The sequence below is a fragment of the Pongo abelii genome, chromosome 2 (genome assembly GCF_028885655.2).
Source record: "Pongo abelii isolate AG06213 chromosome 2, NHGRI_mPonAbe1-v2.0_pri, whole genome shotgun sequence".
Classification (NCBI taxonomy): Eukaryota; Metazoa; Chordata; class Mammalia; order Primates; family Hominidae; genus Pongo; species Pongo abelii.
Genome location: NC_085928.1, coordinates 95,753,838 through 95,779,847, shown reverse-complemented (window position 1 = coordinate 95,779,847; position 26,010 = coordinate 95,753,838). Strand labels below are relative to the sequence as shown.

Sequence of the window (26,010 nt, the reverse complement as noted above, 5' to 3'; positions counted from 1 at the left end):
AGGCTATATGGGGAAGGTGCAGAAAAACAGATCCCAGGCATTGCAACTGGGGATCCTGATCCAATAGGCTTCTGATGGGAAAGTTGAATCTGGATTTTTAGCACAGCCTGCAGGTAATTTTGGACAGGCAGGGACTGGCCTTCTGTGTCAGTTAGGGATGATTTTGGTTGCAAGTAACAGAGACTGACCAACAATGGTTTAAACAAAGAGGGATTTATTTTATTTACAAGAATTCTGCAGAAGGATGGCGGCTGGCATTGGCTTGGTGAAATAACGATAGGGTCGATGACTCTGTGATTCTCTTGGCCTTTTTCCCATGGTAGCAAAGTGGCTGTTGTGGCTCCAGGCATCACACCCTCAATCAAGGTAGGAACAAGACGCCCAGGGAGGTGTTAGCCATGCCTGTGTCTTTTATTGGAAAAGCATAAGCTTTCCCAGAAGCCCATGTAGACTTCCTCTTCAATTTCATTGGCCACACCTGATCACACAGCCTTCCTAAGCTGCAAAGGAGACTGGAACAGTGAGAATCTGGATTTACAGCCTCCATAGTTGGAGTGGCTGGAGGTACAGAGTTGGGACGACCCCTGAAGAGTGAACCAAGGTCATCTGCACGGCTGCCCTGGAAGGCATGGTGCTTGAGGTCCCTTCTACTTCTGGGGCTTCACGGAATGACATGTTGGCTCCATGGAGCACCTCTGGGGACCACTGGGTGAAGCCCCAGGCATTCCCTTGGAGAGCCCTCGTCCATCTGAGACCCTCTGTCTTGCTTCTCTTCACATGTCTGAACAACACATGGACCCGAGGGCTGCTTCTTTGGGGAAGTGGTGATCTTTATTTTAGGGATTGTGCATCTTCAGCGTAACCCTCACCTGGCAGACGTTAAACAGCGTAAACACATTCTCAGCACACCAGTCACATTCAGGAGCCTCTTGGAGCTTGACTTATACACACGCACACAGGCGGAATATCTGCATTTACAGCCCTGTGCTGGCAGCACACACAGGAAAAGTACGACTTCAGTCACCCTCAAACCACCCAGTTATGAGTAAGACCAGAACAATCCCTTTCCTCCGACAGTCCCACGTTTGCTTCCAGGAATCAAAGAGCATGCCAGTGGCAGCTATCTGTGGCAGTCTTGGGGAAGTGAAAGGAGATGCTATTCCAGCACTGCTCTGTCACCTTAGATGATGGGTTTAGGAAGCCAGAGGCAGGGATTTCAGGGGAAAAGAAACAGGCCTGGTTTATTCTCTAATTCTTTAAAAATGGGATAGGAGCAAAAGGTTAAAATATGTGGGTCTCACACAGGAAAGGCCTTCTGAAGAAGAAAAATGGGTGAATTAACTGGAGTTGGCCCAACTAGGGGTTGGGTCTCAGGTGACAGAGGCCAGGGATTCAGACTCAAAGGGGCCAGTCCATAAAGGTGGCAGTGGGGTCTTCAAACCACTGTTTCTATTCCAGAAGCGTACTGAGAATCATTGTATATTTGCTTTCCATAAGACTGTAGGAAAAAGTAAAAAAAAATTTTTTTTTTTTTTTTTTTTTTTTTGGCTAGAATTGCATCGTAACAGTGTGGTCACACTGGTAAGAAATGCAGATTGGCAATCACATACATCTCTGATTAAAACAACACTCACATAACCAACACAATTTGCTAGGCCAAAGTCTTCACGGGGAACCCCTGGGGGTGGGAGTCTGGGGTGGGGTGGATAATGAAGACTACCTGGGGTTGCAGAGGTGGGGTGGGAATCCCTAGGGCATCAGTCCATGGGAGGTGGGGGCCAGCGATGGCTTCAGGGGTGATATTTCTAATAAATATCAGCCCTGGGCACTCTCACCCTGCTGCTCACAGCATGGTCCTCACACCAGCAGCCTCCTTCTCACCTGGGAGCTTGTTAGAATTGCAGGATCTCCCAGATCTATTGAATTAGAAGCTGTATTAACAAGATCCCCAGTGATTTTTATGCACAATCAAGTTTGTGAGGCACTGCTGCAGACTTCTGAGTGCAGGAATGCGGCAGCCCTGGCTAGGTGTGGTTAGAAGGCCTGGACGGGGAGGCTGTGCGGAGGGGATGATGAAAGCATGGGTGAGGGGAGAAGACCCTAAACAGCTGTCTTTGTTAGTCCCCTCCCACCTGGCCGGGATGCCAGCAACAAGGCCACCTGCAGTCTGCCCTGTCCTTCCTCCCCTCAGTGGCTTTGGAGGCAGGTGTCCTTGAAGCTAAGCTCTGCTGGCTGCAGGTAAAACCACAGGTGGGGGAGTTCTCTGAGACCTAGGAGCTGGGGTGCACGGAGAAGCGGGACCCTGGGGAGCCTCGGAGATTCCTGGTGGGAAGGCCTGGGCAGAACAGAAGGCTTGTCAAGCCAGAGGGCCGCCTGTTCCTCCTCAATTCTGCCAGAGAAACCTCCTGTGCTGGGCTCTGAACCCCCTGCAGGGAGGGGCGCAAGTTTTCCCTCTTGGAGTAGGAGGGCTGGGTGCTTGGCAGGAAAAGCCTAGGAGCTTAGGGGCCCCAGCCTCCTAGGGAGAGCCAGGCCCTCTGGGGTGACACATTTCTACAGAAGCAGGTGGGAACATCACAGACGTCCCAGGGCCTGGGGCCCAGGGCTGCCAGGTGCAGAAGGGCTGGAGGAGGCTGTCCAGGCCAGGGTGGGTGGTGGCCTGAGCCCAGCAGCTGGCCCTACAGCACTCTCTCTTCGCTGGTCAGTGTGGCAATTCTCCGCAGGTTTTCCCTGACTTTAATAAACTCGGGGGCGTGATCCTCTTCCTTCTCTGGTGGTTTTTCCAGCTGAAGGAGGAAGAAGCAGAGGGTGAAGTGGGTGGAGCTAGGGGGATTCCTACTCTGAAAACCTACGGAGTTTGGACAAAGGGCCCACTCAGTGGGGAAACAGAACCAACCTGGGGATGAGTTTTGCTACCAGCCTAGTAGCTGGGGCACAGATCATGAGACTGAGTTCTTGTGAAGCCTGGTTCAAATCACTCACCCGCTCTGGGCCTCAGGTTCCCTATCTCTAAAATGGGAATGCCACCTGGCTCACAAGACAGTTATAAGAAAGAAATCAGAATCAGCGTGCAGTACACTGGGCCAGTGAAGAAGCTGAGGTTCAGGGAAGCCACTCGCCCTAAGGACCTAGCAAAGTGAATGGCAGAGGGAGGACTCAGGCCAGGAGTGGACTCTTAGTCCAGTGCTCTGTCTGTTGATCCTCTTCCCTCTTACTGCCTGTGGCCACAGCAGAGCTCCTCCCTGGAGGACAGCCCTGGAGGATGCGTGGTCCCAACTGGGTGCCCATCACCCACCTGGTTCAGCCTCTGCTGCCGTCTCAGCAGCTCCTGCTCAAAGGGGCACTGCAGCCGCTTGGCTTCCAGCTCCTCCTTCTTCTTCTTGATGAGCTGGTTCCGCCGGCGGTGCTCCAGGACACGCTGCAGCTCTGGCTTGCTGTCCACACCAAGGCCCCTGGGGTGGGAAGTGGGGAGCTGTCAGGAGACCATCACCTTCCTGCTTCCCCCAGCCTCAGGGCTGCTTCCTGCGGTGACACCAACCCCCACTATTATCTTGTGCAATCATCCCCGTAGCCTTGGAGGTGGACCCATTACTGTCTCATTTTACAAGGACAGAAACTGAGGCTCCTAGGGCTGAAGATACCAGTCCAAGTCATAGCTACAGATAGGCCACATGAGAATTTGAACCCAGGCCTGTCTGACTGCAGAGAACAAGTTTTGTTATTTCTGGTTATTTTCTTAGGATACTTTCCTAAAGGTAGAATTGCTAGGTCAGACTCTTTAAAAAGATTTGAGGTACATATATCTATCTGTGCCTGAGAAAGGTTATCCAGTGTATCCTCCTATGAACAGTGTACAAGAGCATCTATTTCTCCCCACCATCACCAGCCAATCTTTTTATATTTGAGAATCTGGTAGGCAAGAAATAATATCTGCTTTTCATTTGTTTCTTTATTAGTCACATGGAACAACATTTGATACATTTACCAGCCATTTGCATGTCTTCTTTTGTGAATTAACTGTATTGTCAATATTATTTTTACAGACAAGGACTTGCTCTGTTGCCCAGGCTGGAGTGCAGTGGTGCAATCATAGCTCACTGCAGCCTTGAACTCCTGGGATCAAGTGATCCTCCTGCTTCGGCCTCCCAAAGTGTTGGGATTACAGGTGTGAGCCACCACGTCTGGCTGTACTGTATTACTTTTTATTTATTTTTTCCTTGTCGATTTTAAGAGATCTGGGCCAGGCGCGGTGGCTCATGCCTGTAATCCCAGCACTTTGGGAGGCCGAGGAGGGCGGATCACGAGGTCAGGAGACCGAGACCATCCTGGCTAACACAGTGAAACCCTGTCTCTCCTAAAAATACAAAAAAATTAGCCGGGTGTGGTGGCGGCCACCTGTAGTCCCAGCTACTTGGGAGGCTGAGGCAGGAGAATGGCGTGAACCCGGGAGGTGGAGCTTGCAGTGAGCTGAGATCGTGCCACTGCACTCCAGCCTGGGCGACACAGCGAGACTCCATCTCAAAAAAGAAAAAAGAAAAAAAACAAGAGATCTGAATTTTTTTTTGTATATGTGTGTTTTAAAAATAAAATTTATTTATATTACAAATACCTTCTCTGATTTGTCTTTAAGCTTTTGTTTTTGATTGTGGTGATGTTTTTTGATATTAAAGGGATGAGTCTAAAAACCATTAAGAGAAAATGCTCATATTATAATACTAATTAAAAACAAAAACAAAAGCGACTCAGTGTACAAAATGATAACTCTTAGGATATTGGTCACACAACTGAAAACAAGAATAGAAATCACAACCGGCTCTAATACCAGAATCGGCCAGCAGAGGGCGCTCTGAAAGCACCGCTGCGTTCATGCTCTTACTGGTTAGCAGGAGTATTTCCCAGTCCTCCAAGGGGAGGCTCAGCCTTCCTCTTCTCCAATTCACACCTCATCAATTGCCCCATCCCACCCCTGCCACCTCCCAGATGCCCGTCTGGCTCGTCTCTGTCATTGCACACCACCGCCTTCCACGGAAAAGCCAGCCACCATCCTGGGCCTCTGTAACGTTCCTGCCCACTTTGGTATTGTGAGCTCCCCCCATCCCAGCTCACCAGACGGGCCCACCACACCCTGTACCCCTGCTGTAGACCTTTCCTTAGTCCATCCTTCTGCCCTGGCCTGCACCACACAATCGATGCCCCAGGCACAGTGAGTGACTCCTGTTTCCTGTTCATTTACATATGAGGTTCCCTCTGCCATTCAGCACCCACCTCCGGCCTGGCTAACTCCCATCCCCCTTCAGGTCATAGCTGAGGCAGCACCGCTCCTGTGAAGTCATTTTAGACCCCTCTCGGGTTCCTCCTCTGGGGTCTCAGGCCTACTTAACGCCCTCATCAATGCACCCATCCTGCTGCTTGGCTATGCACCAGTCCCTGTCTGTGGGGACAGGAACTGGGTCCCATTCATTCTTGTATCCCCAGGTCTGGGCTCAGTGCCCAGCACATAGTAGGTACTCAATAAATGTATCTGGAGTGTGGGCATGAAACGAGTGGCTGGACAAGAGAACAGGCCTCTTTTTGTCCCTCTGGTTCCCAGGGACCCACTGGGGACGGGGTCTTTGCAGGTTTTGCTGGTGATCATGTGGGGCACCCTCAGCTTTCCTCAGTCTCCAGGAGCCCCAGGATGACAGCCAGCTCTGCCTTCCTCCAGGGTCACCTTCCCCAGCCCCCACAGGCCCAGGTGCTTGCGGGGCCCAGGCAGCAGGGCTTCATCCCTACCTTCTGTGGTTCATGAGCAGCTCCCGGTGGAGCTCCTGGTGACTCCGAGAGGCCTTCACGGGGTTCAGCAGCTTCTTGGGCTTGATGAGCTCCGGATTCCACTCTCTGTATTCTGGCCGGGCCATCAGGCCCCCGATGTCCGCCCGCTCCCTCTGGATCTCCGAGTACATGGCGGCTGTAGAGATGGGCAGAGGAGTAGCTCAGAGCTGAGCCTATAATCTCACCCTGCCCCATGGGGCACAGTTGAAGGGCAAGGTTTTCATGTCAGATGGACCTTGGCCACCTGCTACTGCGCATACCTGGGCAAGCTACCTGACTTTCTGAGCCTTAGTTTCTTCACTTATAAAATGGAAATCATAATGGAACGCATGCACAGGGCTGTCAGAATTGGAGATGATGTTTGTGATGTGTCTGGAGTATAGAAGTAAAATGATAATGGGTCACAAAATACGGGTTGACACATGCATATTTTTGGCCTGACTTTGCAACAGTTTTCTCCCACTATAAAAGGAATTATGTTTGAGTTTCTGTTTTACAATGAGCTTGTAACAGAAAAGGAAAATATATTTAAAAAGAGTAATATGTACTTGTTAAAAACAATTTGGATAAATGCAGTGATAAAAAGAAAGTATTACCCTTATTGTCTAACTCTATCCACAGCTCCAAATTCTGTTGTGGAACTGTTCAGCTTTTCATTTTCTTCACATCAAAGAGGAGAGTATGAAATTCAGAGACTGCTGTGTCCTTAATAGCAAAGGGATGGTTGTCAAATGTTTGGCTACTCAATGGCCCCACTCCTACCACAGCAGTTTGAAATCTGTCAGTTTACTTAAAATTCAGACACAAGGGCTCCCTCTTCTACAAACTGGCTCCTTATCCTTGAAATGCCCAAAAGCAAGTACAGCAAAGAGAGAGAGAGAGAGAAAGAGCCTGATTTAAAAAAAAAAAAAAAAGGCCTCAAAGGTATAGACACTGCCTGGCCATTAGCTGCTTATAGGAATTTCAGTGAAAATTTAGACTTTAGCTCTGCTCTCTTCATGAGTCTAGCTTTGCAGAGGTTGAGCTCCTATTATATGCCAGGCCCTGACAGTTGGCAGTGTCTGGTCTGGTATGCAGTAGGCGATCAATACACATTTGTTGGTAATTGCCAATGCAACTTTTGAAGTTTTCTTTGGTCTTGGGGAACCAGTGCCCGGCGGCATGTGATTTTCATGTGGCAACTGAGGGAGTGTGTCCCCACTTCAAACACCAGGCTTCAGCCCCCGCTTGAGGGCCACCATGTTGCCTGTGGACAGACTCTCATTTCCTCCCCCACACTGGGAAGGGGATGAGAACCATTCTCTGCCCGAATGCAGTTTCATAGATGAACAGGGATGTGTGAAAACCTGAAAGTGGCAAACAGCTTGTTGGGGTCAGAAAATACAGAGAGGGGGGTTTGACGGGGTGCACATTGCAAGGTGATATGTCAGGAATCTAGGCATCAAATAGGAGACTGTACTTTGCAACGGTGGCCACCAGACCCGTGTGTGGCATTTCTATGATGACCCATCACAGGCTGCTGTTAGGAGGAGCAAGTAAGACCACATATGTAAAGGTGCTGTGTAACCTGGAAAAAGTGTTAATTATTATAAGGTATTTTGGATGTAGCCAGGTGAAGTGTCAGAGGATAGATATGTTAATTTTTTTCTCAAATTCATATTCTCAGAACCATTTCTATAATGAGGATTCTTACTAACTTCCCTTTTTTTCCTCATCTTTTTCATAAGGCTGTTTGCTTTCAGGTTATATCCTTCCTATTTTTTTGGTCCTTAAAAAGTGATCATAATAGTATTTAGAGTTACTTTAAAATGGGCACTCGACAAAATACATAGTTGGCTGTATCAGCTCCCCCTCATATTTTTAGTGTGGATATTTTCTTGTCTGTGGGATCAAGCTCTCTGGGTGCTTATGTGTTAGAACACCTGGATTCAGATTGGAGCTTTGAGATCTTCTCTCTTTTGCTGCCTATTCCTATTGTCAAGTGTCGCCCACCCTTTGACTGAGTAATTCTCAGCTACGCTCTTTCCTTCCCGTGACCTTAGCTCTCTTCCTGTTCAGCTCATGCCACACTTTAATAACTACTTTGGCTCCCCAGCTATTCACCTGTTCTTAGTCCCTCTGTGCCCCCCAAATCTTCCAGAGCTGCTTGCTTTTCATCAGCCACACCATCCTTAAAAGAACTCACTGTATGTTGCCAAAGTGATAAGGTAGGAAATAGAATAAATTGGATAACTTTAGGAAAGGAGGTGGCAGCCTTAATATTTGTATAGATAAAGCCATACACCCAGAATTCCCACATGGATGAACAGAAACGCATTTGGAACTGAGAGAGTTCAAGAATGTGGCCAGATACAAAATAAATACACAAAATCAAGAGCTCCTGAGTAACGGGAATGACCACTGAGAAAGTGCATAATAAAAATAGTCATGCGTTCCACACATGTTTGAGTTCCTGTGATTTTCCTGGCACTGTGGTAGACACTGGACACACAGAGGAGAACTAAACAAGCGAGGTCCCGGCACTCACAGAACCCACACTCTGCTAGGGAGGCCAACAGTCAGCACACACGCAAGCCAGTGAAAACGAAAGACCACAAACGGCTCCAGGCTCCCATAGAGACTAAGGAGGGATCCGCTGTCAGCCAGGTATGGCGAGGGACTCTCTGAGGAGGCGACGTTAAGATCTGACAGTTGAGAATGAGGAAGGAGGCCATTTGGGGCCTAGGGAACAGCATGTGTGACTCATGTACCTTGAACAAGCTGAGTCTGTTCAGGGAACAAAAAGACATAGTGTGCTGGGAGTGGTGTGAGCTGAGTGACTGGGAGAGCGCCTGGAGTGAGGGTGGACGGGTGGGTTCAAGTCAGGGAAAGGCACGCCTGATTCAGTTTTAAAAAGGTCATTCTCGTTGCTGTGTGGGGAAACCGTCAGAGGCCTTGGGATGTTTTTGACTTTGGTTTCCTTCACTTCCAATGGGTGGTCTCTGTCTCTCTCTTCCGTTAAATTCCAGGGGAAAAATCTGTGATTGACCTGGCTGAGACCTTTGCCCCATACATAAGTTGCCGGCCAGCCAGTGGGTTGGCTGCCCCAGGGCCAGACAGTTGGACTCAGTCGCACAGGGTTGCCCTTGGAAGAGGGGCCCTGTTTGGTTTGACCTTCTGTTGTTGCTGTCTTGAAATTCCAAATGCATTTTGAACAAGTGGCCTTCCTTTTTTATTTTGCACTGGGCCCTGTCAATTATGAAGCCAGTCTTGCACCCCAGGTCCAATCTGTGGTCAGCCCTGGCTCAATGATTTGCTCCAGGCCTTTAAAAAAAAAATTAATTAAATCAGCAGTGAGCTGTGGATGATGGTGTTTCCCTCAGGCCAGGCTGGTGTGGTGGGTGAGGCAGGAACCCTGAGGGATGTGGCTGGTGCCTTAACTCAGAGCTGCAGGGGAAAAACCATTGCCTTTGCCACTCAGGGTGGTGAACCCCAGCAAACAACCCCTGTGAGAGCCACGTATACACCTGTGAGGGGTGGGGTGAGGAGGGCTGCTGGGGACCCCCAGGACTTAGAAAGCTGAGCCAGCCTTTCTGCCTTTTAATTTATTTAACCAAGGTCTCTGGGCGGAAGAACCTCATGCAGGTCCTGTTATAAAAGAGACTACTCAACAAAGCACAGGTGCCAGGCCAAGAAAATCCAGGCTGTCTTGAGCAGTCAGCTGGGCCTCCTGAGGCAGAGGACTGGGGTTGTTCCCAAGGCTGCTGGGCGTCCCGAGAGATCCAAGACTCTGGGGTCCATCTGGGGAGTGACCATGGAGGGGCTAAGAGGGGAAGTGGGCATTAGACATGTCCTCTGTGGAAAGAAAAAGGTGAACACCCAGGAGAAGAGCTAGCAGGGAGAGGGAGGAGCAGGCCAATCATGACGAAGAATGGTAAGTGGCTTGTTTGTATTCTTCATGGCTGGTTAAAGAAATGCAGGAGGAAGCAGTAGCATAAGGAGGCTGAAGCCATTCAGACTTGGATTCGAATGTCAGCTCTGTCCTTGCCTCCCTACCCTCTGGAGCTGGAGCCTGGAAACTACAGCCTTTAGACCAAATCCCACAGCCCTGGGACACACCACACCCAGTTATTGTCTATGGCTGTTTCCCACTGAACAGCAGAGTTGAGATGGGACAGCTGCTTTTGATCTGGTGTTTCCTCCTCTGCAAAATGAGCATTACATTAGAATCCTTCTCCATGAATTTGTGGTATTATAAACAAGGTGATACTTGCAAGGTGCTTGGCAAATGCCTCGTACAGAGTTGAGCGCTTGGTGCTGGCTACCAGGGCTGCCACATACAACAGGCCTGTTGGGTACCTCACAACAAGTCCTCAACTCCTATAGATTAAACTGTGAATGGTGCCCCTGGAATGGCAGTATGACCACCCTGTTAGCTGCTATTAACAATTACTATTAATAAATCCCATTCCTAGTCCTAGATGGAGACTTCTCATCCTCAGAAACCGCACTGGTTAAATCAGTGGATCTTAACTTTGGCTGCATATTGGCGTCACCACAGGAAGTTTCAAAAATTCCAATGCCTGAGTCCCACCACAGGGATTCTGATTTAATGGGCTTGGGGGACGGCTTGGCTTTGGGGATTTTTAAAAGCTCCCTAGGTGATTCCTAGAGTCAGCCAACTTTGCAAACCATGGAGTTAAAAAACCCAAAACACAAACTTATTTGCTTCGGCCCTGAAGGAGCTCAGCTGACTGTAGTTGGCCTGGTTTATTGTGAGCAACTCTGATTAAGGTCACAGTTCTTAGCAGCTGTGTGATCTTGGGATGGTCTCTAACCTCTGGGATGCTCCTCTGTAGAATTGTGATGCTGTGAAGATTGGATGAGCTAAAGAGTTGGGCATGGGGTGGAGGCCACCAGTAGGTGACAGCTATTAAGTGTCTTGCATGACTATAGGATGGCAAATAATTCTCAATATGCAGACTATGGGACTGATGTTTTTCCTGGGGTGGGGATAATAAGAGGTCTGAGGAGAGATTGGGAACCCCTTGCTTGGTTCCTCCCTGGTTCTGTTGGTGACCCAAGAGGTCCCAGAGCTCCTTGCCACAGGCTCCACAGGACGTTGGCCCCACACCAGGCAAGGCTCAGCAAAGATCACTGCTGCTCCCAGGGAGAGTGCACCGGGCCACTGGGGCATGCATGGCTAATGCAGGGTGGCAGATTTGAAACCAAACACTGGTGCCCCAGCCCCAGGAGACAGTAAGGAGAGACAGAAGGAGAGCTGCACTGATGGAGTCTCGGGGCCCAGTTCATCTTGACAATAGCCATGGGACCCCAGGCTGTCTAAGGCCTCAGTGTCCCTTCCACTTGCCTCTCCACTGTCCTGGTAGTCATGTTTCTGTCTTTGATGGCATCGGTTGTAACAAATGACACATAAGCCAGTAAAGCAATGGTTAAAGCAGATGTTTTAGTGGAGACAGACTGGGTTTGATTCATGGCGGCAACCCTTCCCAGCTGTGTTACCTTGGGCAAGTAGCTTAACCTCTCTGAGCCTCTATACAGCAAGGATAACAGCCTATTCATGGAGCAGTTTGGAGGGTGAAGTGATACAATGGCACGATGTGCTTAGCCCAGTGCCTGGCAGAGTGATGCTCACCGAAGACAAACTATGGTATTTCTGTCCTGAAGAAACCCTGTGGTCACCACTCGAATTTGATCTGGATCTCTAAATCACCCTCGGAGGCAGCCAGTGGTACCCTGTTTTATAGATGAGAAAACTAAGGCTCAGAGAGGCCAAGCTACTTGTCTCAAGATACACAGAGAGTAAGCAGCAAAGCCAGGACCTTGGACGCCAAATTCAGTACTCTTTCTACCTCTCCACTGTCTTCAAGGTGCAAAATGTCTTTTAGTTGACAAAGCAGGGTTATGTCCCTTTTCTCTCTCTAGATAGTCAAGAAACCCCAATGAACAGGCTGTGTGAGCCCATTTTATAGATAAGAACATGGAGGCCTCCTAATTTGAGGACTCCTAGCCTATGTGAAATGCAAACTCTCACTGGGGAGCCCCAGCCTGGCCCTAGCAGCTTTGGGCTTAGAGTCCACAGCCCTGTCTGGCCTCAGGCTGGTCTCTGTTTAGGAGAGGACCAGCTGGTGGCCTTCCCTCCTCTGCCCCCACTTCCTCATTACTGTTCAAGCTGCTGGGTTCAGAACACATTCAGAACCCTCTTGGTTCAGCATTTAATGGGATGGCAGGGCAGAGGAGAAGAGAGGCTTTCAAAATAACGACTGGCAAGGGAAAAAGAGGCATTCAGTAAAAGTGACAAGCATGGTCACTGGATTTCCTGACTCTTCTGGCTTTTTTCCTCTCCATGGGGAAAGTGCCTATTTGTATTTCACTGGCCAGCAGCCAAAGAACAGTGTATCTGGGAGCCACCTCCAGATCTCCCAGCAGCATCTGGTCGATGCTCGGAAGCCCCCAGCAGAGCTGCTTGTCCATTTGGTTGCAATGACTCAAGGCTGACTTCCTGAACATTTTGCCTTGGGTCTGTTGCAACTTCCTATCTCAGAAGGAGAATGTTGGGTGGACATTTAGGATTTTGAACCAATTAAATAGCAGAGTCCAGGGTTAGACATGGAGGGTCCTTAGCAAGGTTAGTGGACAGCATTGTGCGGTTGATCTGGAACAAGCATCAGCAGACCTGGAATCCCTGCTGGCTCATTAGTGGCATGATGTCAGGCACTTTACCTGGCAGATGACTCTGCAGGGAAAATTCCAGCAGGTACTCACCACCAACAGAACTAAGAGGGCCACTCAGGATCTAAGCCACCCAGAGATGCAGGCATGGGGGCTGCCTTGAAGCTCAAAGCTACTTGGGTTTGGTAGCAGTTTCGAAAAGTGACACACCCAATCCTACAGCTCTTGATTTCTGGCCCAATCTCAGACTTGCCTCGTATTGCAAAGTCCTAAAGCCAAATTCACCAGAAAGGCAGGCCCTTCACACGTTAACCTGCACGCACTACGTGCCATGCACTGTGCTAAGCACCTAGCAGCCATATCTCATGAAATATGAAATTCTCACGACAGACTGAAGAGGTGGGTACTGTCATTATCCTCTTTTTACAGTCAAGGAAACTGAAGTTCAGGGAAGCCATCTGATTTCCCCAAATCACACAGCCTGTGAAAGAAAGAGCTTGAATCTGAGCCAAGCTCTGACGCTAAAATCTGTGTTCTGTCTGTTGTGCCAAGAATTAAACCCCCATACTGTGTGATAATTGACTTAGGTGAGGCTATATCATGCATTAATTCAGATTCACCTGAGGATGCAGCAGAAAAAGATCAACAAGAATGCAGGGCTATGCCTGGGGGCTCGCTTCTTTGTCTCCTACACTTTTCCGAAACCCAGGGTGCCTGGAGGCATCTCCTGTATCATTTTACGGATGCTGGGACATAGCCCAGGCACCTAAACTCAAAGCACTCAGGTCCACCGACAGCCCACTTCAGTGCACGGGGTCTGCCCTCCTTCCCTTCCACCTCCTCCCGAACAGCACCACGCTCGACAGCAGGTGAAACAGAACAGAGATGGTCTTACTTCTCAGGTCGAGTCCTTGGGAAGGGAAGTCAGGAGCGTGTTGCTGGGTTCCTCACTCCACCGGGAAGTCCCAGACTAGCAAGAAGGGCTGCCTCTAGAGGGCGGTTCTTAAACCCCTGGGAACGGAGGCTGCTGAAATGTGCCAACAAGTGAGACAGCCTTTGCATTCCTGTTTATTCTGGTATCAATAAAAAGGAACTGTTACTATAGTAACAGATATTTCACTTGGTGCACGGCCACTTCCACGATGCAGAACATCATGTCCAAGCCACACGCTTGAGAGGCACAAATAAATACCCATTTTGTCAGATTGATGAGGAATAAGAAACACGCCAAGCTTTGTTCTGAGCAAGGCGGCTCACGTAAAGGAATTTCCCTTGTTTCTCATGGTAGGGTCAGGCAAGAGTGGATTCCAGCACTTCCCCATGGGAGGGGAAGCCAAGCTTCCTGAGGCAGTGATGTGGATTCTTCAGGAGAAAATGGCTCTGGGGGGAAAAGGGTGGGGTGTAAAGGGAGGGGAAACTGCTCAGCATTGGGTCAGTTCTTAATTATCCATGAATGGGTCAGAAACTCCATACACAGCATTTTCCTGATACCCTGAATGTCATCGGAACTTCACAGAGGAGCCAACGGAAGAGCGTGGGAGAGGGGATGCACCGTGTCTGGGTCTCAGCAGGCTCATGTGTTGTCCCTGGCTCCAGCATCAGCCCCTTCAGCAGCCACTCAGTGTCTCTGTGTCTTGGTTTCTGTGTTTGTCAAATGTGGAGCATACCAGGGTGGTTGGGAGATGACATGGATGAGATGACATTAGTGAAGCACATAGTCAAAGCTCAGCATATAGGACTTTTCTCCAAGACAGACCTGGACTCTATGTGATCTGAGGCCAGAGCCCAGCATGGTGCATTTTGCCTGGCAGAATATGTGTTCCATAAGTAGTGGCTCAATGAACGAACGTGTGAATGTAAAATATAAAAGTAGGCCAGGCACAGTGGCTCACGCCTGTAATCCCAGCACTTTGGGAGGCCGAGGCAGGCAGATCATTTGAGGTCAGAAGTTTGAGACCAGCCTGGCCAACATGGTAAAACCCTGTCTCTACTAAAAACACAAAAATTAGCCAGGGGTGGTGGCACACACCTGTAATCCCAGCTACCTGGGAGGCTGAGGCAGGAGAATCGCTTGAACTTGGGAGGCAGAGTTTGCAGTGAGCCAAGATTGGGCCACTGCACTCCAACCTGCGTGACAGAGCAAGATTGTCTCAAAAAAACCCAAAAAACAAACAAACAAACAAACAAAACCCAAGAAAAGTAAAAAATGTATGTAGCTCCTTAAGGCCAGCCTGGGTGCTTATAGATAATGGAGGCATTCTCCTAATTTCAGAATCAGCTTTCACTTGAAAAGCTGGAAGTGTTTTCTATCGTTTAGTGTCATCCTAGTCCCCCAGTGAGGAAGCTGGGGTCTACAAGTTAGACCAGGCCTCCAACACAACTTTACTTTTTCATGGAGTCTTGGTTGGCTAGAAGGTGATGAGGCCTAGGACATGCATCACAGGTGAATGTCAGGCAGTGAGGAATGCTGTGATGAACGCAAGGCTGGGTGAGGTGAAAGGGGGTGGTGTTTTAGGGTAGCAGAATCACAAGGAGTCAGTTGCGTGAAGTCTGTACACATGGGAGAGTCTTCGTGGAGTGGGAAGAGCCAGTGGAAAGGCCCAGGCTGGGTGGATCCTGGTGTGATGTAAAGGCAGGCTGGGTGCCATCTTGGGAGTGAGGGAGGTGAGAGACAGGGGTGGAGTGGGAGGGACAGGGCAGGCATGTCCAGGGAGCCTTGGCCACGCTGACCATTCTCGAGCCACTTAAACTTAGAGGGTCCTAAATTCTTGGGTATAAAACAATTTTCTGGAAACAATGTGTGGTCCTTTTTGTCTCTTCTTCCCCAATTCTGCATTTCTTGAGGCACTTTGAATGGTAGCCCCCTCAGCCTCCCACCCTGCTCTGCCTTAACTTCCCCAAACTCTCCTGGTAGAAGAGGACAGCTAGATTCTTGTCAAACCACTCTTTGCTGACCCTGGTTCCTTGCACACATCGTCCTGCTCTGCAAAGAAGTATTTTGAATATTTCCTAGGGTCTTTGGTGGCTCAGATGAACCAATCCCAGTGCCTTCTAACAGTTGGAGAGTAAGAAGGATCCTGGAGCGGGGGAACTTCTGACAGCTCCTGCTCATCCCCAGAGAAGACAGAAGCCCATCACCTGGTACACTCCAGAGGAACACGCACCTGACAGCCAAGGAGAACTGGGCAGTAGTCCTCAGACGTTGGGCGTCATTTTCCCTGGGCAATTGGGAGTCACTGTGCTTCTCCCACAAAAACTCTTCTCACAGTCCAACTTGTATACAAACCCATCAGACTGCTAGCCCCAAGGCAGGTACCTACCTATCTTCCCATCCCAGTACTGAGGGGCTCAATAACTATTGTTAACCTGAAGACACCGAAAACCTTGACAGCGCTGAGCTTGTTACAGCACCATCTTGCTGTGTGTGCATGTGCATGTGCAACTGTACGTGAGTTCAGTGGCCAACAACCACCCTTTCCCAGGCCACACTACATCAGCAAGAGACTATGCTACACCCCAAGATGAGATGCAGCCAATAAACATGTCTATGTATTGACCTGAAAAAGATGTCTTCTACATATTCAATGAAAAATCATATGTAGTAGGATCTCTTTTTTTTTTCAAGATAAAAAAGTTGGTATATACATAAAGAACCAGTGTGGAGGCAAATACACTAATCTGTTAGCAGAGGTCAACTCTAGATCAGTGTATCTCAAATATTATTACTAGATGTCATTTGAAATGAGTGCTAAAAATGCTCTTGCTTAGATCCTCAGAACCTCTGAGGGAGGAACCTAGGAATCTGGATTTTTTTTTTTTTGAGACAGAGTGTTACTCTGTTACCCAAGCTGAGTGCAGTGGTGCCATAATGGCTCACTGCAGCCCTGACCTCCTGGGATCAAGCGAGCCTCCCACCTCAGTCTCCCAAGTAGCTGAGACTACAGACACATGCCACCACACCCAGCTAATTTTTAATTTTTTTTTAGAAATGAGATCTCACTATGTTGCCCAGGCTGGTCTTGAACTCTTGGCCTCAGGTGTTCCTCCTGCTTCAGCCTCCCAAAGTGCTAGGATCACAGGCATGAAGCCACCATGGAATCTGGATTTTTAGCATACCTCTCTGGGGGTTCATTTATATTAAAGAGTTTGAGGACCATTGGTCTACAGCGTAAAATTACAGGCCCTTCTCCTTTGTCACTACATTTCTGTAATGTTTGCGCCATTAAAAAAAAAAGGCCCAAGCATATATTACTTTTGTTATCAGAAAAAGACTCTAACAATTAAAAATGTGAGAAAGAGCAACTTTTCCCAAACAACTGTAGTTAGTTAGGAATCACATCTGGCTCAGTTATGTCCATCTGAATATGGGAAAACAGAGGCCCTCTGAACAAACAAGCCTTTGAGGCATTTACTCCAGGTAATTGCATAATTCAAGCCCCAGCCGCTGTCTCCTGCCTCCTTCTGTGTGGCTTTCCCTGGAGGTCTTCCTATTCTTCCAAAACGAAGGACTCTGGGAAGCCAGGGGCCTGGGGATCTGCATACTTGCTCAGCCCCCTGGTGAGCTGGGGCATCAAAGGGGGAAGCCCAGGGGCTGGGCACACCCGTCCTGTCTTCCCTCCCATCCGTTTTTAACTCTGCTTTCTTGGGAACCAGAGGAACCCAAAGGAAGGGGGACAGGGAAGACCAGGGGAGGCAGTCCTGACAGGGAGGTGGAGAATTTTCCTGCATCTATAGTGGGCTGGGCTGCAGTGTGCAGAAAATAACCTCCCCAAACAGCTTTTCTTTCATTTTTGCCCCCTTTCTCCAAGCCCATGGGCGCCTAGAACAGCTTATCTGGGCCCACAAACATCAAACAAGAAGTTTCCATGGCAACTTAAAACTTCCTCCTCAGCCCTGTATTCAGTCTAAATCTCCAAGGCCCCTTTTCAAGGCCTCAATGGAGTTTCTGAGCAGCCACCCACAAAACAGCCCTAGGATTAAACCATGCCCCCCGCCTCTCAAACATGCTCTGCAGAAAGGACTCGGGGGTTGGGGGGGAGAAGAAGCTGTGCTGGCAGAAAGAACCTGTCATGGGATCCGTGGAGAGATTATAAAAGGAATGAGAGTCGCCTTTACAACAAGTTTGAACCGGGAAGAATTTACCCAGTCGAGGGATTTCAAGCGTGAAAACGGGAAAGTGAGAGGGGGTGGGGAAGAACTTAGAGTCTTGTTTCTGAAAGCTGGCTCTCCACCCAGCTGCAATTAGACATGGTTAATTTGATCTCTTAGCTGCAGAAGGACCCTGGGGTACCCCCATCCCCAGTACATTTTAATTCCCTTGTAATCAGACAAGAAGCACAGTGAGTGAATCTATGGATGGTGAGAGGATGTGAGAGGGAGCATGTGTGTGTGTGTGTGTGTGTGTTTCTCTGTGTGTGTGTGTATGTGTGCGTGCATGCATGCAGGAGAACCTGGGCAGACCACAGCTGTCAAACTAAGCAAACTTCATGATTCCTGGCAGCATAGTTGCTAGATGTACCAAACAAAAATGCCACACATCGAAGTTAAATTTGAATTTCTAATAAGCACCAAATAACTTTTTAGTATATTCCATGACATAGCTGGAACATGCTTACACTAAAATATGATTTGTTGTTTCTCTGAAATTCAGATGGAACTAAGTGCCCTGTATTTTATCTGGCAGCCCTACCTGGCAGAGGCAGGAGTGGAGGCTGCGTCTGCCCCTCTGGCTGCAGAGGAGAAGTATAGTTGCTGATGCCCGCAGGCATCTGGGGAGGTGCCTTTTTGTCCATAGTGCAGAGAGATGCTTTCCTCCCTTCCAGGAACATGACCCGAGCTCCAGGTAGGATGCAGGTAACGCCCCTCAGGTGGACTTGAACTACTGGACTGTATTGCCTCCCAGGCATGGCCAAACAGGAGTTATTCCACAGAGGTGACCCTTCTAGCCCTGTGATTAAGAGCATGGACTCTGGTGCCAACCCAGACCCCAATCCTGACTCCATTGCTGGACAACTAGGTGACCTTCAACTCTCTGTTTCCTCCTCCCTAAAACGGGGCAGATGTGTTTTTGAGGAACAAAGGAGATATGTTCTGGAGAGCCCTTCACACTGCGGCTGCCACAGAGTCAGGGCTCTGTAAGTGGCAACTATTATTTTGATAACTCACTTAAGAGCATTCAAGTTTGTTTGTTTGTTTGTTTGTTTGTTTGAGACAGAGTCTTGCTCTGTTGCCAGGCTGGAGGGCAGTGGCACGATTTCGGCTCACTGTGACCTCTGCCTCCTGGGTTCAAGTGATTCTCCCACCTCAGTCTCCCGAGTAGCTGGCATTACAAGCACCTGCCATCACGCCTAGCTAATTTTTGTATTTTTGGTAGAGACGGGGTTTCACTATGTTGGCCAGGCTGGTCTCGAACACCTGACCTCAAGTGATCCACCTGCCTTGGCCTCCCAGAGCGTTGGGATTACAGGCGTGAGCCACTGTGCCCGGCCGAGCATTCAAGATTTTCATCCAACTGAAAAAAGTGGAATTAAAGACTAGAGTCAGAACAATCTCAACAGTGTAAAACACACACACACTACATATAGCAAGGTTTGGAAGGAGGGATTTCCAAATGTTACAGGCGGCTGCCCGTGGTTAGTGGGATTACGTGTTAGGCCTCCTCCTCTTTAGTCTCAATTTCTCGAAATATCTATGTTGAGCATGTCTTACTCTAATATTAAGACATTATTTTAGCCGGGCATGGTGGCTCATGCCTGTAATCCCAGCATTTTGGGAGGCCAAGGCGGGTGGATCACCTCAGGTCAGGAGTTCGAGACCAGCCTGACCAACATGGTGAAACCCTGTCTCTACCAAAAATACAAAATTAGCCGGGCATGGTGGCAGGCGCCTGTAATTCCAGCTACTCAGGAGGCTGAGGCAGGAGAGTTGCTGGAACCCGGGAGGCAGAGGTTGCAGTGAGCTGAGATCCTGCCGTTGCACTCCACCCTGGGCAACAAGAGCGAAACTCTGTCAAAAAAATATATATATTTTGAAATACCTTGGGATAAACATTTTTCTTTTTCTTTTTCTTTTTTTTTTTTTTGAGACAGGGTCTTGCTCTGTTGCTCAGGCTGGAGGGCAGTGGAGCAAACACGGTTCAACTCTCTGGGCTCAAGTGATCCTCCTACCTCAGCCTCCTGAGTAGCTAGGACCACAGGCATGCACCACCATGCTGGGCTAATTTTTAAACATTTTTATAGAGACGAGATCTCACTATTTTGCCCAGGCTGGTCTCGAACTCCCGGCCTCAAGGCGTGAGTCACCCAGGGTTATATTATCTGCTGCACGACTTGAGGCTACTGTTAATGAAAGAGCCTCTATTTTGGGTCTGAATCTGTAATGTCCTCCTTGGGGGCTTCTGAAGGAAAGGAGTGCCCAGCCCTTCACCACATGGCCACATTGGCTCCTTACTCCCATTCTCACTTCCTGCTGCTCCCTGTGTGGAGCAGCCAGAGAGCGGGTGCAGAGGCTCACGGCCCTGGGTTGAATCTCAGCTTCACTCTCGATCAGTTGTATGACCTTAGACAAGTCATGTTACCATCTGAGCCTCGGTTTCCTCATGTTTCCAATAGGGTTTACCATTACTCTGCTCCCTGAGAGGAGGGGCAGATCTGTTTTATTTATAAATACATCCCTGCACCTTGGAAAACAGAGGCCAATAAATATTAGCTGGATGAATAAATGAATGAATGAAGGGAGTTGATGAGATGGCAGATGTACAGCAGAGATGGGGTGACAGTTGAGCGACTGACAATCATCAGCCATTATTGTGACTATCCTCAGAAGGTGTGCAGACTTTGGCATGGGTGGACCACAGTTTGAATGTGTTTTCTACCTCTTTGTGGGGTAGAAAATGTTCCTTAGTGGACCATGGGCAAGGTGCTTAAGCTCTCTGAACCTCGGTCTTCTTATCTCTTAAATGGAGATAACAATTGGCAGTGTCCCTGTGAGGCAGGAGAATAGGGTCTGGAGGCAGGGAACATATGGCCGCTTCACGCTGACTTCCCAGAACAGAACGAAATCAAATGGAAACACTTCGGCTATGACAGGAAATATCCTCTCCATTTACACAGGGCGTGCACCCAGTAAATGACTATATAACTTCATTCCATCCTCTTCATCTACATAGGACATACACCAAGTAACCGATGGAAACCTCTAGAGGGTATTTAAACCCCAGAAAATTCCGTAACGGGGCTCTTGAGGCCCCGTGCTCGGCCCCCCTCCCGCCCTGTGGAGTGTACTTTCATTTTCAATACATCTTTGCTTTTGTTACTTTATTCTTTCCTTGCTTTATTTGTGCGTTTTGTCCAATTCTTTGTTCAAGACGCCAAGAACCTGGACACCGTCAAAGGGTAACACTTGTAGAGTGGTGGAGGGAAGGAGCCAGGGATATTAAGTGCTCATCAGTGCAGCCTCCGTCCCTTTTCCGAGACCCCGCTCCCTCCCTGGCTCTTTACCCGCAGGCGTGCAGCCCCTGGAAACACTCCTACGTGTTTGCTATTCTGCGTGGGTTGATAGCTAAGAGGTGAGGGAGAACACAAGGCCTTCAGATTAGGGAGACCCCCTCCGCAGCTTTGAGAGACGATCGAGAACTGGGTGGGGACACTCGGGGTGGCGTGCTTTGTGGGGAAATCGCCGGAGCTGGGATTGGAAATCAGATTCGTCTGATGATAAAGCTACTCCTTCTCTGCCTGTCCCGCCTCAGCCAGATTTGAGACCCTCCTTTAGGAAGGCGCCGCCAGTCCTGAAGTTTGGGCCAGTTCTTGCTTTGGGACTTGGAGAACTGTGGTTCCAGTAACTGGGTGGCGGGATTTCCCCCAGGCGGGGCTTAAGCTGGAAGGGCGAGCAGTTCCAGAGCCGGCCGCGCGGGGCGCGGGGACAGGCACCGCCGCTGCAGACGCGGCAGCTGGTTTGCCTCGCGCTTTTGGCTCCAGCGGTCGGCAGGCAGGCCTATGGGTGTGGCGAGCTCCTTGCCCAAGGCAGAGGGTAGCTGGCCCGTGAGCCCAAGTCCCTTGATGCTTTGTAATCACGGACCCCCACAGTGCAGGACCCCAGCACGAGATAGCGTTTCACCTCCTCCAAACGTCTCTCTCCAAGGAGAGTCCGGAAGAAAATACCCCAAATGCTTACCGGGGCTTTGCTTTCTCTTTTTTCCCCCCTACATCCCTGTATTCTCCGAATTATTTGGACACTGGTCATATATTAAATGGTTAACTTCATTTTTCTAAATAAAAAGGCCTATTTCCTGAGTAGAAAAGAAACATGTGCTTACTGCAAACAAGCAAACAAAAAGATGGAAGAGAAAAAGCACCTATCATCCAAGCCCCAACCTTAAGAAATAAAACCACCCAGTGTTTCCTTCCAAATAGTTGCATGCACACATATAGAAAGGCGGTTGCTCTCCTAGCTCTGCCTTCCCTTCCCCTCCCCACCTTGTGTCATGCCTCACTGGCCAGCAGACCTCCTTCAACCGCGCTGCCGGGCTCCAGTTTCTTTATGCCCCATTGCCTGCTACTCGGGTCGTGCCCATTTTCCTCTATCCTGGCCCAAACTTCCTGCGCCTACAGCCGCCTTCAGGCACTTGTGTGAGTCTCTGTTTAAGAGATCAGCCAGGAGGTGGAACCTCACAGGACTTCTGTGGTCAAGAAACTGTGTGAGCGTGTTCTCACACATAGGAAGAAAGCAATGTATGTCATAGATCCCCAAAAGGATGAGTGCAGGAAGAGGGAAGGAACAAAGGAAGGAAAGAAAGGCGGAAAGGACGAAGAAAAAAAAAAAAAGAAAAGTAATTAAAAAGAATGACGTGAGGATCGTTTGAGCCCAGGAGTTTTGGAGATCAGCCTGGACAGCACTAGGGAGACCTCGTACCTACCAAAAATTTTAAAAATTAGCCGGGTGTGGTGGTGCGCACCTGTGGTCCCAGCTACTCGGGAGGCTGAGGCGGGAGGATGGGGAGGATCGCTTGAGCCCAGGAGTTGGAAGCTGCAGTGAGCTATGATTGAGCCACTGCACTCCAGCGGGGGAGAAAGAATGAGACCCTGTCACAAACAAACGAAAAAGCAAAAAGAATGACGGAAGGTTAGGAAAGAAGCAGAGCAACGAAGCAGAGGCGCCCAGCGGCGGACTGGCCAGGGACTGAGCGCCGTGCACCACCGAGCCCTCCTCGCGCACTTCCCGCGGCGAGGGTGGCGTTGCTCCCACTTACCCGACCGGAGCAGCACAGCCCGGTAGAGCCCGGTGGCATCGGAGGGCCCCCGGGCCCACTCGCCCAGCCTCTGCGCCATGCCCCCGCGCCTCCTACTGCAGAGCCAGCACTGCTGGCCCCGGGAGCGCACAGCAGGAGCGTAGTCCGGCGCCGAAGCGCCTCCGCGACGGTGACGCGGCCCCAAGGCCCAAACCCCGCCGAGGGTCAGGTTACGGCGGGCGGCCGGAGGGGCGGGCGAGGAGACGCCGCCGCGGGGGGAAGGAGGGGGGCAGGGGCCGGGGCAGGTGTTCGCGCCCAGGTAGCAGGCAGGGCGCGGGTGAACGTCTGCAGTGAGGACTCCTAGCCCCGAGGTTCCAGGGCCAAGGCGAGAACACAGTGTCCTGACTTCCAGCCTCAGTCTCCCGCCTACTCTTCTGCTTTCTTTGGCCGCTGGCCTTGTTGATGCTACCAGCATGGGGTTCTGAAGTGCCATACCTGGGATCAGGTCCCACCACCACTATTTAATAGCTGTGTGACCCCACGATTTAGTTACCTAACCCCGCAGAAACTCAGTTTTCTCATCTGTAAAATGGGAATAACCAGGGTACTTTCCTCACACGGTTGTGAGGTTAATCAGCTTAGAGTGTGTGTGTGTGTGTGTGTGTGTAGCCCATAACAGAGGCTGGTGCAGAACAAACACTATACGGTATACACTGGTACTTTAAAACATGTCACAAGTATCGTGGAGTGGGTGGCACTGAGAGGCAGGGTCTTTGCTGGGTGTGAAGGTTGAGGGCAGAGGCCTATGGAACTCCACCAGATTGCTTTCTCTGGCTTTGTGGAGTGTCTGTAACAATCAGAGATGAGTGGGCCAATCAGGTCTAAAAGTGGGAGGTGCCAGGCTCACCAGGGGGCTTCAGGAGATACAAGAAGCTGGCAATTTTGAGGATCTATTCTGTGTCTGGTGCTAAGTTTCTTCTAAAACAAAAACTCATGTTAATTGTGTGCTTCATGTTCTGTTTCATTTAATCTTCATAATCCTATGAAGCAGGGTCTATTAACATTGCAAATGAGAAAAAATGGAGACTCAGAGGGGTGATGCAACTTCTCTGAAGTCACACAGTGTGGGGCTGGGATACATGAAGGCAGGTGGTCCGACTACAGACCTTGGCCACCTGCTCTTCTGCCTCTCTGTTATCTCATTCACTCGTCACAACAGCCCTGAAGGGTGGGTAGTCCCTCCAGTTAACAGGTGAGGTCGTTGAGACTTAGGGAGGTGAGGTGGCTTGCACAACCAAGACCCAATCCAGTTCTCAGCCCACAAAACTTAAGCCCCTGAAATCTAGATTCCTGGAGCTGTCCAGGGTACTGGATGGCCTCTGTTCAAGGCTGTGTCTGAAAGAGCCAGGGAATCTTGAGCTGACTGTTGTGGTCTCAGCCACACAGTACTACCTCCCTTTGCCGCCTGTTACCAGCCTTGGTACCTTCAAGGCCAACTGTTGGCCAAACTCTCTTTTCTGGGCCCATGGCCACTGCCCAGATCCAGCTTCTGCTCTGACTCAGGGGTCCTGTACCTCTCTGCTCCCCAGACACCATCCAGTGTCCTGAAAGCCCATCTGCCACACCTCAGACACCAATCAGGGGCCCAAGGTGACATTTGATCTTTGGGGGCCTCATTGATTGGCCAGACTGATCATGTCTGTCATCAACAACCAGCCTTCAGGAGTGCTAGGCACAATGCCAGATATTTGGCATTCACTGTATTATGTCCTTTCTTCGGAGGATGAAATTATATCCAATTTACAGTTCATCTCATTTAATCCACTCAATAGCTCTTTGATCAAGCTATGGTTCTTTCTTTCTTTTTTTTTGTGGCTCACTGCAACCTCCACCTCCTGGGTTCAAGCAATTCTCCTGCCTCAGCCTCCCGAGTAGCTGGGATTATGGGTGCACGCAACCACAACTGGCTAATTTTGTATTTTTAGTAGAGACGGGGTTTTGCCATGTTGGTCTCGAACTCCTGACCTCCAGTGATCCACCTGCCTCAGCCTCTCAAAGTGCTGGGATTACAGGCATGAGTCACCATGCCCAGCCTCAAGTATGGTTATGCCCCTTTTACAGTTGAGGAAATAAGACTCAAGTGACTTGCTCGAGATTGCACAATGAGTTGGTAGTGGAGCCAGAATTTGAACCCAGATGGTGCCAGAACTTGAACCCAGATGGTGCCAGAACTTATGCTGCAAGGGAGAAACCAAACCAGCTGTGGAGCAAAGTGGGACTCAGGGAAATTGTGGCCATGGGATGTACTTTTGTGGAGTATGCTGAAGGGATGGACTCTGGCCGCACCTAGGAATTCTAGGCGGGTCTGACTTACCTGAGCCATTTCGTCTCTGCTTCTCATTTTCACTATGAAATCTGGCCTGAGGAGAGTATGTTTTCTGTAAACAGAAAGAAAGTAGGTGGAGGTGAGGACCCTTGGTTCTTTGGCAGAGGGAGGGGTGATATATTCACAATGTATCTGAGTCTTTTGGCCACTGAAGGGACTGGTCAGTGTCAAAGTCCTCTCCAGAGAAAGAAATTACCATGGTCTTTGGAATGGATGTGTGTGTGTGTTTGTGTGCCCACATGGGTATTTATGAGACTCATGCTGTTTTTTAAAAAATAAACTTTATTATTTTTAAAAACAGTTTTAGATTTAGGGAAAAGTTAGGAAGATAGTACAGAGAGTTCTCTTATACTCCACACCCAATTTCCCTGTTATTAACACCTTACGTGTATGCAGCTGTACATGTGAGTTGTATGGTGCATTTGTTACAATTAATAGACCATATTGATGCATTATTACTAACTAAAGTGCATACTTTATTCAGATTTCCTGAGTTTTTACCTAATGTCCCTTTTCTGTTCCAGGATCCCTCCAGAATACTACGTCACATTCAGTCATCATGTCCTCTCTGGCTGCCTTGGCTGTGGCAGTTTCTCAGACTTTCTTTGTTTTGGATGACTCGCACAGTTTCTTAGAGTCCTGAGGCCCATGTTCTTTTAGGTTGAGCTCACGCCCATGCTGTTCCTTTGGCCTGGACTGCCTTCTTCCCACCTTCCCGGCAAAGTCCTCATTTTTCAAGGGCCAAGTCAGAAGGCTTCAGAGCTTGGTCCTTAGGGCCAGTTCTTGGACATCTTCTCTTCTCTCTGTACACTCTCAGAGCTTTAAAGAGAACTCTAAGCCAACATTCCCCTGATGTATTATATATTTTCAATCTGGACCGTGCTTCTGAGCTTTGACCTTGTCCAATCAGCTACCTGAC

At 49.4% G+C, this 26,010-nt stretch overlaps 1 protein-coding gene across 1 annotated transcript; it reads right to left on the bottom strand.

The window, feature by feature from the left end:
- Positions 1–1,521: 1,521 nt before the first annotated feature.
- FAM107A (family with sequence similarity 107 member A) lies at positions 1,522–13,447 on the bottom strand (the record flags this gene model as incomplete). Its single annotated transcript, NM_001133605.1, is given in 4 exon segments — positions 1,522–2,783; positions 3,293–3,449; positions 5,770–5,944; positions 13,376–13,447. Coding segments are annotated over 3 exon segments (435 nt in total). The 3' UTR covers positions 1,522–2,675.
- Positions 13,448–26,010: the final 12,563 nt, after the last annotated feature.